The sequence below is a fragment of the Carassius carassius genome, chromosome 47 (genome assembly GCF_963082965.1).
Source record: "Carassius carassius chromosome 47, fCarCar2.1, whole genome shotgun sequence".
Lineage (NCBI taxonomy): Eukaryota > Metazoa > Chordata > Actinopteri > Cypriniformes > Cyprinidae > Carassius > Carassius carassius.
Genome location: NC_081801.1, coordinates 10,095,093 through 10,111,890, shown reverse-complemented (window position 1 = coordinate 10,111,890; position 16,798 = coordinate 10,095,093). Strand labels below are relative to the sequence as shown.

The window sequence follows — 16,798 nt, the reverse complement described above, 5'->3', positions numbered from 1 at the left end:
AAAATTTTATGCATTTTCATAGAACAGACGAATGTTAAAAAAATTACCATTACATTATAATTGCTTACCATATAAGTATTTATATTATATGTTCTATACTATTATATGAAAAATATATTTGTCTGTGGAATATATATTTCTAAGAATATGCCCAATTATAAGAGAACCAATCTTGAGGATTGTTTATATAAATTTAATAAAGTTTATCAATAGATATTAGGCATAATGTTTTCAATGTTAATCAAGCAGTAACACAGTTAATTTACATAGTTAATGCAACAACCTTCAAAGATTCAAAGAAAAAAAAGGTTGACCTAAGTGCAGTACTAGCCTATCCAGATCATTATTAAGTTGGGTCATCTGAGTTCTTGCCAATTTATCTGCAATAAGTTAATACCTTCTGAAAACTGTTCTTGTTATGACTGCCGATAAGTATTCTCATCGCCAGCTGGTGTCTTGGAGACAGAACAGATTGTCTGTACTGAGCCAAGTCTCTGCTGGAGAAACTAAGGGTTAATGACATAAGGGGCTTTTAAAGCCTGACAATGTAGGTAAACAAGATGTAGAAAAGTCCAGACTCCAGACTGTGCGACACATTTTTCTGAACTTGTACTACTAAATAATACTCAGAATTTAAAGAGAGAGAGATTTAAATGAAATATAAATGTTTAAGATTTTAAGAAAACGGCTCCCTCTTTTGGTTATTTATAACCTGCATCATCATATATACATAACTGAATTCACAGAAGTGCACTTAACTGGCGACATTAGAACTTTGTTTAAAATAAATGAGTAACTGTAGTTAGTTTGATACCCAACCATTCATGAACATTAAGTTGCAGAATGTCAAATATATATGAATGTACTGACCCGTTTTTAAAAGATAATTAACTCTGGCTCATGCTTTGTTTGCTGTGGAAAAACAATAAGGTCATATGTAATGAGTTTTATATAGCATTAAAAAAAGAACAAAGAGAACAAAGCAGCTAAGCAAATACTGAATATCCTTTGACGTTAGTAACATATGTGATCCAGTACGCTGCCTCACATAAGCGTGCAGTCACGTAAGATGTCACCATCATCAATAGGATGTTCCCATGAAGAAGTTACTGCAATGACGAGCTTGGTTGAATCTGAGCTAATTTAAAGATTTGTGTGTAGAATTGATAAGTAATTTATTTTTTTTCTTACACATGATGGTTATATTCTTTGTTGGATTGGCTGACTTGTTGTTGGGCAGTTTGGATGATCAAACAAACAGAGCAATTTATTGACAGCAACACGGACCCAAAGGCACAAACAGTGCTAAACTTTAAGGAGGAAAAACGTACATGTTTTATATTAAAATGGGCTAAGACAATTAATAGAAAGCATTTTAACAATACAAAACACAACACACTTTAATACACACATTTTTATATATACTATTTGCAAAGGTATATCTATCTGACTATATCAATTATCAGCAGATTTATGCTAGTCCAGTTCAAACATAAAATCAAATACCAGTGCTTATCCTCTGTATAAAAAAACAAAACAAATGTCTATTTGGCTCATAGTGCAGTACTCAGATGCTTTTAGCCACATATAAATTCAGTAATACTAAATAGAGATTGTGGGTGGCACTGTTTCTATGGTTTCTATGGTGATCAGCCCACAGTTTCTATGGTGATCAGCCCCCCCCCCCCCTTTGCTCTATCACCATCTGTCTGATTGGTTGCTGCGGGTTAAGAAAGCGGAGCAACATCTTTACCCACAATCCTTTGCACTACTCAGACAGTAAAGCTAATGTGCACCGGGAAATTCAGCAGTGAAGGCATGGCAAATGTATTCTCCATTCTGTTCATCCGCTCCAATGACAAGGGTGAGTCCCTGTTTCCCAAAATATTCAACCGCAGTCTTTATATGGTGGTGGGCTTCCTCTTATCTAAAGCTTTTTTTATAGGAGTGTGATATCACAAGAATATGTAATAGGAAACGAAGATAAAGCAACATGCCATTTGGGACATTCATGTCATGTAATTTATTTTATGACATTATTTTAGGATTTTAGACACTTTAGAAATTATCATGTGACACCGAACTGGTAAACAATTCATTTCTACATATCATCTAGACTCATAGTGCCCTATTACTATTAAGCCATATCTAACACAAGACCTCAGTTTGCCAAGGATCATATTTAAAGGTCTGTTTGTCATTCACTGGTATCATTAATAAAGTATGACTCATAACTGATGCATTTAAAGTGGGCCAAGATCTCTGTCTATACAACCTGCCAGACCTGATAACAACAACTGCACTGTATGTCTGCAATTAGGAAAAAGGGCAGAAAGGACATTATTCTTCACCACAACGTCCTTATTTTACCAGATGAGGGAGGCTCACAGTTCATAGAATAAACTGAGAGATTGCCTGAACTGGCCCTTTGTTGAATATTGATACAATAATAATGTAAATGAATGGAAACACACACACACCCGCATATACACACAGACAGCAATATGGGACAAATCATACTATAATACCCAGAAGAAGAAATAAAAAACATTTATACTATTATACTATTTATACTATTAAATAATATAATACAATTTTATAATACCACCACTGTCCGGTTTAAATAATAAAATCCTCCCACATGATCTGTGTGGCACCCATCATGTGAGACATATTTTTTAAAAGCAGAACATTTATGACAAAAGAGTCTTTGCAGAAATGTGTAAATCATATTTCACTCAATTGTTCACAGTATAAATGCCATACATCCTGTAAGTAGCACAAACAACAGCAACTTCAAGTCAGTGTGAAATCTGTGGACACTACATGCCATAGAACATCTCTGCATTTCCAGCAACAAAGAGACAATTCTAAAACTTCTAAATCACAAAGCCGGTATAAAACTCATTTAATTAGTTCAGATAAAACATTGATTCTATTTTCTTTATTTTCGTGGAACGATCTGATGTGTGAAATAATTTTGCTCCATTTTTTAAAAGAACCAGAAAAGATTGAACCTTTGCGCCTTGCCAGGTTATCCTGTTATTGCTTTTTAATATCCAGCTGTATAATATTGCTTTTTAATATTTTATTTAAAATGGGCTAAAATAATTGAGAGAGATCATTCACGCACTTTACAATTAAATTGAGTGTATTAATTTCAATGCATAAATCTTAAAACGAGTATTATGTCAGTCTTATTTGCTAAATATAAAATCTAATTCCAATGCAATTCAAGAGCAAAAAGTATAACAAAGCAAATGTCTTTTTATTTCTTCTCATGTGGCTCATGTTGAACATAGTCCAGTCTAGAATTCTTTTAAGTAGTGCAGATGAAACTTATTTTCATTGTATTTCCTAGCATGAATGTTTGAACTGGTTCTGCTCCATCTATAAGAACAAGTAAAAGATTGACTCTAACACCTTATTATCCGAATGCCCTGCTATTGCTTAATGCAGAGCATTACAAAACTAACATACGTTTAACCAAGGAGGGACACAACATGCCTGCCTTCTGTTCTTAAAGCCTATGAAAGCATATGTCAGAATGGGGGACTGCCTGAAGGTTTTTGCACACTGAAGCGTGGACTTACACCATTCATTGCTTTTCATTTAGATGCTGGGAGGCAGGGTTTTGAAAGGTTAGTGAATAAATTAAGCAGTTCTGTTCATTTTTATAGCTTGTTTTTTGAGATCACTCATTCAGGTGAGTGTTGTATTAAATAGTTGTTCATTTAGATTGTTATGTCTTAAAATTTAAGCATACATCTCCTGAGCATACATATACTTTATAGCATAAAGACAACTGTAGAAGAAAACTAAATAGCTTACTGATGTTAATAAAAGTTCAAATATAGACCTATAATCTTTATTAGATGCCATCATGGAAAACAGTTTTATATTTAAGCAGTGACTTTATGACCCTCCAATAAAAAAGCAATTAGGAGATAAATAATAAATAGGATGCAAGCGTACTGTAGTTTGCTTTGATTAGAGACCAGTGTCTTTCATTGTCAAGGACAGGCACATCCAAACCTACAGCAGATGCCTGCCACATTGACATTGACAAAATTGGGCAGTTGTACTCAGGAATTGCTTTGAATGGCCCCACTGCTAGGCACACTGATGTGTATGTTGTGCCACATCTGTACTTGTAGTTTTATTAATGATTATAAAATGTTGGGCACTTTAACATCATTAACTGTCATATACAGCTTTATCAGTCTTATTAATAATAATGAACTGAGTTATAGGTGAGATGTAAGATCAAGCTTTTGTTTCCTAGTCTCTTTCTAGCAGCAGATCAAACAGCTTTAAAGGCTGATAAGAGAATTATGAGAGAATCATTTTTAAAGATTGGTAAATGCTGTCCCTAAACCTTCTCAAACACTGATTAGTATGTAACCTTTGATAATCGTGCTAACTTGCATGACTAATTATTGACTTTTTCCCACAGAAACAGCTAAAAAAGAGAAAACACAGAATCTGTTGTCCATTCACACTTGCTCCAAGCACAATGATAAATCAGTTACCCCTATTCAAGAGACATCCAGTTTGAACTTTAAAGGAGATCACTTACTGATCAAAGGTCTTTGTCCCTTTTTCAGGAGCTGTCTTAAAAGCCCCATCAGTGCATGGGTCCCTCATCACTGGAAGCTATGGAGGACCTAAACTCTGTGACTGTGGGCACACTAAAGCGTAGAGTACGGCAAAGGAAACGGATTCATGAGATTATCAGCAACAAATTACAGCGAAACCTCTCCTGCTCAGGATCTAAAGTTAAGAGCACGCTAACAGGCTTCTTCCCCGTAGTGAAATGGCTTCCCAAGTACAAGGTGAAGGACTATATATGGGGAGATCTGATGTCTGGACTCATAGTTGGCATCATATTGATCCCTCAAGCCATTGCGTACTGCTTGTTGGCAGGCTTGGATCCTATCTATGGCTTGTACACATCGTTTTTTTCAAACATCATCTACTTCTTCATGGGGACGTCAAGACATGTTTCTGTGGGCATCTTCAGCCTCATGAGTCTGATGGTTGGACAAGTTGTGGACCGAGAGGTCTACCTTGCAGGCTTTGATTTGAATGAAGACAGTACGAAAAGCGCATTTGGGATAAATGGTACCGGGGAAGCTAACACTACTCTGGTCAACTTGAAGATCATGCCATTGAATATGGAATGTGGGAAGGAATGCTATGCCATTGGCATTGCCACAGCTTTAACATTTCTTGCTGGTGTCTACCAGGTACAGTATGTACACATTGTTAAATCACATCTAAAAATCTCCATGCAAAGATGTAAGTGCTGTAATAAGTAAAATATTTTTATTTAAATAATGTGAGTCAGAGATACAAAGGAATGAACGGTGTAGGGGACCAAAAAAAACTTACTTGTAACGCAATTGTACATTCCCCAAAATGTGCCGTTGTCACACAATTAAACCTGTATGAAGAATCATAGGACCAAGTGCCCATCAGTTGTATTCTTAAAAATCATTTCAAAGTGTCCTCTGAAGTGGCCCATTTTGAGCACTTTGGTTTGTGCCCTTAGGAGATGGATTTATCCCATTTGGAATGCAGCGAATGCCATCTTCCAAATTAATATGATTTATTATTATTATTATTACATAACTTTAAGCCCCATAAAAATAACAACATGACTTTTAATACAGAAATGAAAAACATGATCGTCATAAAAGTCATTTTACGTGCATTTTTTTATATATTTCTAAATAAATACATAGTACAGAAAAAAATGAATGTCATGTCCTTGACTGAAAATTGTATTGTATGTTCTCCTCAGGTGCTGATGGCCGTTCTCAAGCTGGGGTTTGTCTCTGTTTATCTGTCTGCTCCTATGCTTGATGGCTTTGCCACTGGGGCATCTTGCACTATCCTCACTGTCCAGGCAAAGTACCTGCTTGGCCTTAAGATTCCTCGATACCAAGGCTACGGCACTGTAGTGGTCACTTGGATCAATATCTTTAAGAACATCCACAAAACCAACTTCTGTGATTTAATAACGAGTGCCATTTGCATCATAGTGCTGGTTGCAGGAAAAGAAATCCAGGATCGCTATAAGGACCGTTTGAAGATACCGTTGCCCACAGAACTGGTGGTAGTGGCAGTTGCCACAGTAGTCTCCCACTTTGCTGATCTAAACGGACAGTTCAGCTCCAGTATCTCAGGTGCCATTCCAACTGGTTTCATTCAACCAAAGGTGCCCAGTATTGAACTGATGCCCCGTGTAGCATGTGATGCCATTCCATTAGCTGTCATCAGTTTTGCTTTTACCGTTTCTCTGTCTGAGATGTTTGCTAAAAAGAATGGTTACACAGTTAGGCCCAACCAAGAAATGATAGCAATTGGGTTTTGCAATATAATTCCTTCATTTTTCCATTCTTTCACTACAAGCGCAGCCCTTGCAAAAACTATGGTGAAGGACTCAACAGGTTGCCAGACTCAGGTCTCCAGTATAGTGAGTGCCTTAGTGGTTCTTCTGGTCCTTCTTTTCTTTGCACCATTTTTCTACGCCCTGCAGAAATGCGTCCTCGCCTGCATTATCATCGTCAGTCTGCGGGGTGCCCTGCGCAAATTTCGAGACGTCCCTATGCAATGGCGTGAAAGCAAGATTGAGGCAATCGTCTGGTTGGTGGCCATGAGCTCAACTGCTTTAATTAGCGTGGAGCTTGGATTGCTGATTGGTGTGGTCTTCTCTATGATCTGTGTGGTGGGCCAGACTCAGAATCCTAAAGTTTCTTTACTGGGACAAATTGAACAAACCAACGACTTTGAGGACATGGAAGAGTATGATAATCTTTCACCTGTTCCAAAAGTGAAGATCTTCCGTTTTCAGGCACCTCTTTTCTATGCCAACAAAGACTTCTTTTTAAAATCTTTATATAAAGCAACTCATCTTGAGCCATTCCTTGAAATAACCCGCCGAAGAAAACTGGAGAAAAAAGCTAGAGAAAAGACAGTGAAGAAGACATATAGAGTAGATGAAACAAATGGGGATGTAAGTGTAAACTTGATTTCAAAAAACATTGATTTTCATACTATCATCTTAGATTGCTCCTGCATTTCCATAATAGACACAGCAGGAGTGAGCACCTTCAAAATGGTTTTAAAAGACTATAAAGAAGTTGGCGTGAATGTAATTCTAGCTTGCTGCAACACACCAGTTATAGATTCTTTAAGGAGAGGCTCTTTTTTTGGGGCTGGCGACAAAGACATAGAACAACTGTCATTTCATACTATCCACAGTGCTGTTTGTTTTGCTACTGGTATGACACAACCAGTTAATGACTCATCTGTGTAATGTGCCCACAAACGGGTTTCAAGAGCTGAGAAACATTTTCTATTAAAACATATGAAACAGGATATTCAGCAGCTCTTAGAAAATGATGAATGTTGAATATTTTTATAAAATCAACATTATGGGGGGAAAAGTCCAACTCCCATTTGAACTGAATATGAATATTTTGAATAGTATGCTACTGTACAAACTCAGGGGTTATTATTATAAACACGGGAAGACAAACCTGCATTTATGCCTCACATTAAGTTTTTTATTTTATTTTATTATTATTTAGCTACCAAAAAGTACTCAAACAAATAACTACCGTACATAATTATGTTTTGCGACATATTTCTGAGTCTGACACACTTATCCTCAGAAAATTAATTTAATATTTAATTACATTTTAAATGTAAAATATACAAGAAGAGAGATAATTTTTTGTGTGACTGGTGAACAGACAATGAAAAGACAATACAGATCTTTGATTTTAAGGTGCCCCTTCATACTGCCTTGTAAATGTGAAAAATGTTTTTATGGTGTTATTGAGGAAATAAAAGTGAAGGGTGAATTTCACCTGGAGATGTGATTATATTTTAAACCGGTGTCAATAACTACTATTTGGACCCATTTGGATACACTTGTTGCCTCAAGGTTCATGCTTGTTTTCAGCTTCATATAGGTCAACATGATTGTACAACCCACCATATTCATGTTTTACATACTTGATTATGATGATTATATTGCAAAAACATTTTAATTATTTTTAATAAATGTTAGCCAATTGTGCTTTTTGGTTTCAGTTCACTTACTGTGTTTCCAAAATAGTTTAAGATCAAACAATAATAGGTGGACCACCTGCAGACCTCCAGTTAAACCTCCTGTTGTAAAGGAACAATTGCCCAGGTTTTTTCAAGAAATACTCAGGAAATGGTGGGATTACGGCTTGCCTTAGTTGAAGATACTCCACAGACTTCAGATTTAGTTGTTTGTATCTCCATGGTTTATCATTTGTGTCAGTTCTGCAACACAAGCGCTGATTCTTATCTTTTATATCTAGTGGAGAAAATTATTCCATTAATTTTATCGCACTATCATCCTAAAGGATAACCGCCATCACAAATCACTACGGAATGTGTTTGATTGTGATAATGAAATCTCGCTCCGGGGCGAGTGGTGGCGCACTTCTCGTGACGCCACAATAATATTTTTCACGCTGAGGAAACGTCAGCTGCGATTCAAATTTTACCGCTCTGGGCTGCAGACCTGTATTTATTGTCAAACGTCATATTTTATTTAGTTTATAGACGGAGTTGTGCGTCAGTACGGTACAACGATGTCTTGTCGCAGAAGGTAAGTGTGTATAGTTTAAGTGGAGACTGTTAATCTGCCAAACCAGCGCGTGATTAAATAATATTATGACCGTGTCTCATATCTTGTGTACGTTACATCTTAGCTGGTAATATAAAACACATGCTAGTTACAAAACATTACATAACAAATTTTATATGGCTATACAACGAGTTTTACTGACTCTAGTGATTTTAAATAGCCAAACGTACTTTATTACTTCTATAATTTAAGTAAAAAAAAAAAAAGATTCTGTAATCTATTACAGATATATATTTTAATTCAATTATAGTTACTAATGAAAATGTGAATATTCACACACACACACACACACACAGAGAGAGATTTAATTGATTTATTTTTAAAATTGCATTGACTGCTCTAAAATATGAAATATCAACGTTTCAGGAGTTGAGGATACAGAATAGGACATGCTTGTTCAATTACTGCTTTATTTCCTATTTGGTTTCCTATTTATTTTTATGCTTTTTTTTTTGGATTAGTGTTTCCTGTCACAGCTATGCAAGGATTTGATGTTAAAAACAGTGTCAAAGCTATTAAACTATATCTTGTTATTATTTAAAATCAGCATTTAACCTCAGAACAATCTCAAAGTAAAGTTTTTGTGGTGGCTGTGCTTTAAAATAATAATTATAATAATTATAAGTGATGAAGGGGTTGTAATCAGGGTTGAGTGCTATTGTAAGGTTAACCCTGCCTGCTTTAAATGTTTGAAAATGAATAACAAAAATTTTGAAAAGTAATGAAACATGATGTTACATTACTTTATTAAATGAATACTTTAAAAGTCTTACATTTTAAATATGGTAACTTGTAATCTGTAACCTTTTATATTTCCAAAATAACCTTCCCAACACTGCATATTATGATATTAAAGGCATAGTGAAGCCAAAAATAAATATAACAAAACATTCTATCATCATTTTGCTCACCCTCGTGTTGATCCAAAACTGTATGACATTCTTTCAAACGGAGATGTGTTTTAGTCACCATTCACTTTCATTGTATGCCAAAAAGATGCAGTGAAATTGAATGGAGGCTGACACTTTCATTACAAACACCTCAAGATTCATCAGTATTTAATCTCATTTATTCCTTCTGTTTTCATGATCAGTGATGCTCTGGCATTCTCTCTGGTAACTGATATCAATCAAGCCATGGCCAGGCTTGTGGACATATGGGACAGTATCGGCATCATGGAGGACCAGAGGGTAGAACGAATGCAAACTGTGAAAAAACATATAGATGTAAGTTATGCCTTTGCATTCATTGCATCTCTCACCATTTTCTGCTTGCTGCTTACTCTGAATTAAACACGTTCTCTAGGGGCTTTTGCATTCAATGATCAAGGAGGAAGAGGCCTTAAGAAACTGCATCAAAACCAGTATCATTACCTGCCAGAAACAATTGGATACACTGTGCTTGGAACTGGGACTGGAACCATACAAAGTAAGACCTGTGAAGTATTATCTTTTAATGAACATTAGTGAAATACTGTGAAATTTTAATATAAAAATTGGTGCCTCAAATATGTTTTTAAAGTTACAAAAGCTCTTTCAGATCACCTTTAAAAACCTTATTTTATTCATTTAACATTTAGCTACCTTATTTAGTTGTATTAAAATAACAAAATCACACACATCAGGATTTTTTAACTATTGGTTAAATTTTTTTGTTTTTGGCTAAGAATTGCAACTTTAATTATGGAAAGCTCCAGTTTTCCTCATTGTTATCCTGCAATCTTTTATAGTTGGAGGAAGACCTTACAGTTCTCCAGATGGAGAAGAACCTGCGGTGCCGTGTCGATTCTCTTCTAAAGGAGAAGAATGAACGCTTAAGAGAGCTAAGTGATTTGAAGAAGCAGGATGAGGAGCTGTGCGTGACTTTGTGTGCTACTCCATATTACATTCCATCGGGAAGTGTGCCTTCTCGAACCCAGCTGCAGGAACTCCAGGAGCATGTTAAGAAACTCAGCAAAGAAAAAGTATCTTTTTCTTTTTGGAAGTGTTCTGGTTGCTGATAAGTTTCTGTTCTGGATGCTTTTGTGACTTGAGCTCTCTGTTTGTAGGAGAGCAGGGTGAAGGTGTTCTCTGGGCTCAGGGAGGACATCAGGAGCCTGATGGATGAGATGGGACATGAACCAGAGAGCAGCCTAGAACGAGAGTCTATCTGCCCTGACAGTGATATTTTTCTGCTCACGCATGATAATATCAAAGCCTTGAAACTGCTGCTCAGCCAGGTGCTAAACTTTAATCTTTAAAAAAAAAAATAGTTTCAGTTTTGTAAATGTCATTATTACTGAGTTTGTGAAAACCCCAGATGTATGTGTGTGTGTGTGTGTGTGTGTGTGTGTGTGTATATATATATATATATATATATATATATACACACACACACACACACACACATACATATTTTGTACTTTATGTATTTTCCCAAGTTTATGCAGATTTTTGCACAGATATGGTATCTTCTAAATGCATTGCATGAGCTAGCAATGCCATCTAGTGGCTGTGTGTGTACAAGAATTTGAAATTTGTAACAAAATTTGAATCTTCACCAGATTCCAAAATTAAATCTCACCAAGCACCAAATGTGAATAAAAGGCTATATAAGTATAAAAAAAAGAGATGGTTGCCAGCTGGCTGATAGCCATTAATATTATTATCATTATTGTACTGACAATAAAATATTTATACCACACAGCTTGAAATGAAAAAGGAATCCTTGATTTCAGCCCGAGACAAACTCAAGGAGCGAGCCACGAGCCTGTGGAATCGTCTGAGTTGTCCCGAGCCAGAAAGCGAGGCGTTCCGTGAGGCTGCCATGAGCACTCTCTCTGATGATATCAGACGGGTGAGAGCTTTTACTTGTAACTCACAGGATGTCCTATTAGGGATCTTAACTTTCCTTATGGTTTACCAATGAGTGCTGATGGAGGGCATTTCCGCTTGCAGTGGCGGGGCTATGTGGAACATCTGGAGGAACTGCAGATGGCTCAGCTGGAGGAGGTTGTTGATAAGGTCCGACAGGAGATTGTGCTTCTGTGGGACAAATGTATGCTTGGATCAGAACAGAGAGAGCCCTTCAGTGTTCACTTCTGTGATGGTAAGTTGCCCGAACCTTGCTATTCAAACTTAAAAGGAGTCAGGTAACTTTATAATATTAAATTCATAGCTTTACTCCGCAGACACAGACATGTGATCAAAGGAATAGCTTGATACCCAAAAATAAAAACTTAACTCACCCTCAGGCCATCCAAGATGTAAATGATCATCCATTGAAATATGTCTTTCGTTGTATTTATTCAATGGTAAATTGAGTAGATCGAAATATTTTATGGATTACCAGTCCTGTTTAAAACCATTAAACTCAAAAACAGATAAACACTGATCATTTTCTTTGCTAATAGAAATTTTGGTAATGGAAAAGGGCTTTAACTTCCTTCTGGTTGAACAGATCACTACACTGAAGAGCTGCTGGCCCTTCATGACAACGAGCTGCTAAGATTGAAGGCTTTCTATGAGGCAGCACAGCCCATACTGGAGGACCTGGAGAACTGGAAGAGGAACTGGACTCTCTTTCAAGAGTTTGAGGTTCTCACAGGCATCTCCCAAGTCCCATGTTTAAAGTGAACTTGAGCTTTGGTTTCACACGTGTAATTTTGTTCTATATTTTTCGCTTACCAGAGAAAGGCTGCAGATCCAAGTCGCTTCAGTAACAGAGGAGGGTCTCTGCTCAAAGAGAGTAAGGACAGGGCCAAAGTGCAGAAACTACTCCCAAAGGTAGACTCACATTTGCTGTGGGGTTTTTTTTTTGTTTTTTTTTTATAACATTTTCAGTTGAAACTAGTGTTGTCAAAAGACCCTGTACTTCGTTACCAAGTCGGTACAAAAAAAAAGAAAATGTCACGGTACCACCCGTACTTAAAGAAACCTGGTACCGAGTACCCGGTCAACCTGGTTCTTGACATACAGCGCAATGATTTCTGCGAAGCAGAAAACACGGACGGAATCTCAAAATCCAGTCATGAAAATGAAACTTACATTTTAATATGGACAGTCACGGAATTGACTGTCAAAGTTAGCATAAATTAACCAAATCAAATCTCCATATGAACCAGTATCTGTAAATGTTAAGCCGCAAAAGTTGGTTGAAATATGAATCCTGCATGTTCTGCGCGTCTCTGTGTAAATGAATGAATAAATGAATGACAGAGACGTGTGGGTTTTTTTACTACATAGACTGAAGCGTGTGACGCTTGCAGTAATTTCAGCATCTGCCGTCTCAATGAGTACATAAATACATAAACAACATCACCAGAACTGTTCTGAGTCACTTCACAAGCATTTTAACGTTTCATTTGAGTAAAACCAGTGTCAATTTAAAGGTATTCATGGCAACCCATCAAAATAAAAGTTAATTTTTACATAAAGGAATTGTGCTAGAAATATTAATTATTTAGTAGAATGTATGTGATACTGCTACTACTGTTTAAAAAATTAATAAAACTTTATTTTTTAAAGAAATAAATCACACAATATTTCTTCCATGTTTTAATTTTAATAGCAAATCCCCTTTATTTACCAAAAAATTAAATGTTTAAATTTCATTAATTAAAAGACAAATTAAATTTGGGTGAAACTTGTTTACTGTTTTTCATAATTAAATTACCGTACTTGTAGAAAAATGTAAACACAATTGTAAATAAGTATAAAGAATGGCATTGGTTATATTTTTTGTGATAAAAAGTTTTTTTTTTTTTTTTTTTTTTTTTTTTTAAATTAGCATATTTTTGTGTTTTGCATTGGTACCGAGAACCGTGGATTTTCACTGGTATTGGTACCGAATACTGAAATTTTGGTACTGTGACAACACTAGTTGAAACAACAGATCTTTCCAGTAATTTTTAGATTGGAAGAAAAAAAATTAAGTTTTTGCAACTTCAGATGATCTTTTCCTATGGTAAACAAGTTGTGTTTGTGAACAGCAGAAAATGTTCTGATGTCAGTTTGCCTGTGTGATTCTACACAAACAGCTGGAGGAGGAGTTAAGAAACCGTGTGGAAGTTTGGGAAAAGAATCAGGGGACCTCTTTTCTTGTGCATGGTCAGAGGATCATGGATTACATTTCCAGCCAGTGGGAAGAGCATCGCTTGCAGAAAGACAAGGAGAAGAATGAACGGGTGAGATACACTATCAGATGGCATTTAAACACAAAGGGCATTTTGTAGTATAGAGTGACTTGTATTTTATCTTGATTTGTTTACATACATTGTTCAGGAACGTTTTTAAAGATTTCACTAACCTGTGCCTTCCAGATGACTAAGAAAACAGAAACCTCTCAGTTTAAAACTCCGACAAAGAGAGCCCTCGGATCAACATATACCACCCCCATCCCTAACAAAATTAAAAAGGTAGCCGTTTTCTCTATAAGCATGGTGTGCAAAAAGAAAATCTTATCAAAATGCGTAATCCTCTTCCAATTGTTTCAGATGCCCAATATGCCGGCACCTCGCACTGCCACCGTGAGCAGCACCAGTAGCACCAGCAGCAGCTTATCCACAACATTTGTGTGTGTGCCAGGAAGACCTCAACTCTCTGCCAAGGTTAAAACCATCTGCCTGGGGCATTCAAAACTCAATTCAATTCTGTGATCAAAGCTTTTGGCTTGAGATCAGTCCAAAAAGGATTGTGGTTTGACACTAGCTCAGTGTTAAAATAGAGTAAAATATTCTCCAAAAAGCTAACACTAGATGACACTGTTGCAGCAACAAAAATCAGTACTCTATAGGTCAACTCATATCATCTGTACATTCTTGGTAGTATCCTTATCCTAAAGATCAGTGATTTTTGGTCTAACAGAGGAACAAGACTACCGATGCCAGCTCTGGCCCACGTGTGGCGCTGCAGGAGTTCAACAGTGACAAGAAACCGGTTCCAATCAGCTATTCGGCCTTTACCGTAAGCCCAATCACTCAGCATTAGACCACCTCCCCGGATGTATATTAACTCCAAATGGAGCGTCTGTGATAAGAAGGATGCTCATTTGTTACCGCTAATTCCCCTGAAAGAGATCATTAACATTTTAAAGGCCACACATAATAATGTTTCAGTGTTAACATGTTTTCTCTTGTTTCCCATTACAGAGCGATCTCTCCAGGAAAGCCAATACTGATGCTTTTCTCAATTCCACCGTTAAAGACATGCTTTGATTGGACTGCCAACATTTGGTACTTTTTTTAATGGAGTTTAGGTGACAAATAATAATGTCAGGATTGAGATTGTACAGGATACAACTATTCTCAGGTGTTTGTCTTACCTTTGACCAGTGCAGTGACTTTTCGGAGACACTTTCTTTTTTGTTTGTTTGTTTGTTTTAAAGGGCATAATAATATCTATATATTTTTTAAGCTTTTTATATTTCTTGCTTTATTTTTTATGTCATTGTTTACAGCTAGTCAGATTATGTATATATAAGCTCATAAAAGGTCAGTCATTTCCTTGTGTATATACAGTACTTTTAATAAAATGCTTCCTTATGTATTTGGCTTATTTTTTAAGACTGTACAGTTCTTTAAATATCTCTATCCTGAATAAGAATGGGGTCTATACACTACTGCTCAAAGGTTTGGGGTCAGTGAAAATATAATGCTTTTATTCCTCAAGAATGCATTCAAATTGACCAAAAGTTCAGCACAACAGATTTCAAAATTGATAATGTAAGAAATATTCACGAAGCATCAAATCAAGCATATTAGAATGCTTTCTGAAGGATGGTGTGACGGTGAAGACTGGAGTAATGACTGCTGAAAATTCAGCTTTGCCATCACAGGAATAAACTACATTCTCAAAATGAATTAAAATGGAAAACAGCCATTTCAAATGGGAATAAAACTTCACAATAATACTGTTACTTTATTTTTTTACTGTATCTTGGTGGTCGTAAGAGACCGTAAAAACAAAAACTTTTGAATGGTGATGTGTATTGTTAGTGGGTGTCAAAGCAGTACTTCAGAGAACTTTGCATAATTTTTTGTAAGGCTGATTGTCACTGGCAGATAATAAACATCTGTTGTGTCACTCATGATGGAATGGCTGCTTGAAATCTTTATGTTCGAAATCATCCTCACATTTGTTTCACAAATGGATAGTAATTTAGATCTTTGATGGTCGAGTCTGAATCTTTGAGTGGCACTAGATGTCTCGACATATAATTGGCTCATTTGGGCAAAACAATGTAATGGCCTGATCAAGCTAATGCTTTCAAGGCCATATTAAGTATTACAAAATTAAAATATTTGATCATTAAGCTGTCTCCATCTAGTTGTCTGGAGCACAATGGAAAGAACAATGGCACATCAGTCAAACATCGGCTTGTATGCAATGGATGAGAAGTGCCAGACACATGCAAGTAACAAGTTGGTTCTTATGTAGTTTTATGAATCTTTGACAACATTTTTTTGTAGATTCATCGTCCAGATACCCTGTACATTAAATTATGTTTGATTACACCATGATACAATAAAAGTACAAAAGTCACACAGTGACAAGCCACTGCTTCTTTTCAAAGAAGTCAAAACTGTACATGTACAACATAAATACACTGATGAATAAAGAGGGAGCATCAACTCCTTAGTCTGAAAATCAGCATTTGAGATTCAATGGATGCAAGAATAACTGCATGCTTAATTGACAAGCCGTTTGCACCAGTCTGCTGAGCAGTACACATTTATCACTTAGCCTTTAGAGCTGAAGAAGAAATGTTCCTCCTAATTTGAAAGATAAGAACGACTACATAAAGACAAGCAGTACGTTGACAGATCCATACAGCTGAAGGATAAGACGAGTTTGTTTAGATTTGGAGAAATTTAGCATTACAACACTTGCTCTCCAATGGATCCTCTGCAGTGAACGGGTGCCATCAGAATGAGACCCCAAACAGCTGATAAAAACATCGCAATAATCCACGACTCCAATCCATCAGTTAACATCTTGTAAAGTGAAAAGCTGCGTGTTCGTAAGAAACAAATCCATCTTAAGATGTTTTTAACTTTAAACAGCTGTTTCTTGCTAAAAGTGTCAAACTCTGGTCCTGAAGGGCCGGGGTCCTGCTTAATGTAGC

General features: G+C 36.3%; 2 protein-coding genes across 2 annotated transcripts; both read left to right on the top strand.

Annotated features, from left to right (window-relative positions):
- Positions 1 to 1,780: 1,780 nt before the first annotated feature.
- LOC132130697 (sulfate transporter-like) lies at positions 1,781 to 7,424 on the top strand. The gene is made up of 3 exons (XM_059542490.1): positions 1,781 to 1,864; positions 4,608 to 5,249; positions 5,807 to 7,424. Exons 2-3 carry the CDS (start codon positions 4,635 to 4,637, stop codon positions 7,322 to 7,324), a joined length of 2,133 nt encoding a protein of 710 aa, XP_059398473.1. The 5' UTR covers positions 1,781 to 1,864; positions 4,608 to 4,634; the 3' UTR covers positions 7,325 to 7,424.
- A 1,046-nt stretch (positions 7,425 to 8,470) lies between these two features.
- Positions 8,471 to 15,217, top strand: LOC132130698 (protein regulator of cytokinesis 1-like). Its single transcript, XM_059542491.1, has 14 exons — positions 8,471 to 8,656; positions 9,789 to 9,921; positions 10,001 to 10,123; positions 10,425 to 10,658; positions 10,743 to 10,913; positions 11,381 to 11,530; positions 11,632 to 11,782; positions 12,134 to 12,270; positions 12,364 to 12,459; positions 13,713 to 13,859; positions 13,995 to 14,090; positions 14,169 to 14,282; positions 14,539 to 14,637; positions 14,823 to 15,217. The coding sequence occupies exons 1-14, from the start codon at positions 8,640 to 8,642 to the stop codon at positions 14,886 to 14,888; spliced, it is 1,734 nt and encodes a 577-aa protein (XP_059398474.1). The 5' UTR covers positions 8,471 to 8,639; the 3' UTR covers positions 14,889 to 15,217.
- The last annotated feature ends 1,581 nt before the right edge of the window (positions 15,218 to 16,798 follow it).

Bases quoted from the DNA above. Each gene is read 5' to 3' on its own strand.
- LOC132130697 (XM_059542490.1), top strand. From the start codon at position 4,635: ATGGGTCCCTCATCACTGGAAGCTATGGAGGACCTAAACTCTGTGACT. The intron at 5,250-5,806 runs GTACAGTATGTA...TGTTCTCCTCAG, and splicing joins TTCTTGCTGGTGTCTACCAG to GTGCTGATGGCCGTTCTCAA.
- LOC132130698 (XM_059542491.1), top strand. The intron at 11,531-11,631 runs GTGAGAGCTTTT...TTCCGCTTGCAG, and splicing joins TCTCTGATGATATCAGACGG to TGGCGGGGCTATGTGGAACA. The intron at 12,460-13,712 runs GTAGACTCACAT...CTACACAAACAG, and splicing joins TGCAGAAACTACTCCCAAAG to CTGGAGGAGGAGTTAAGAAA.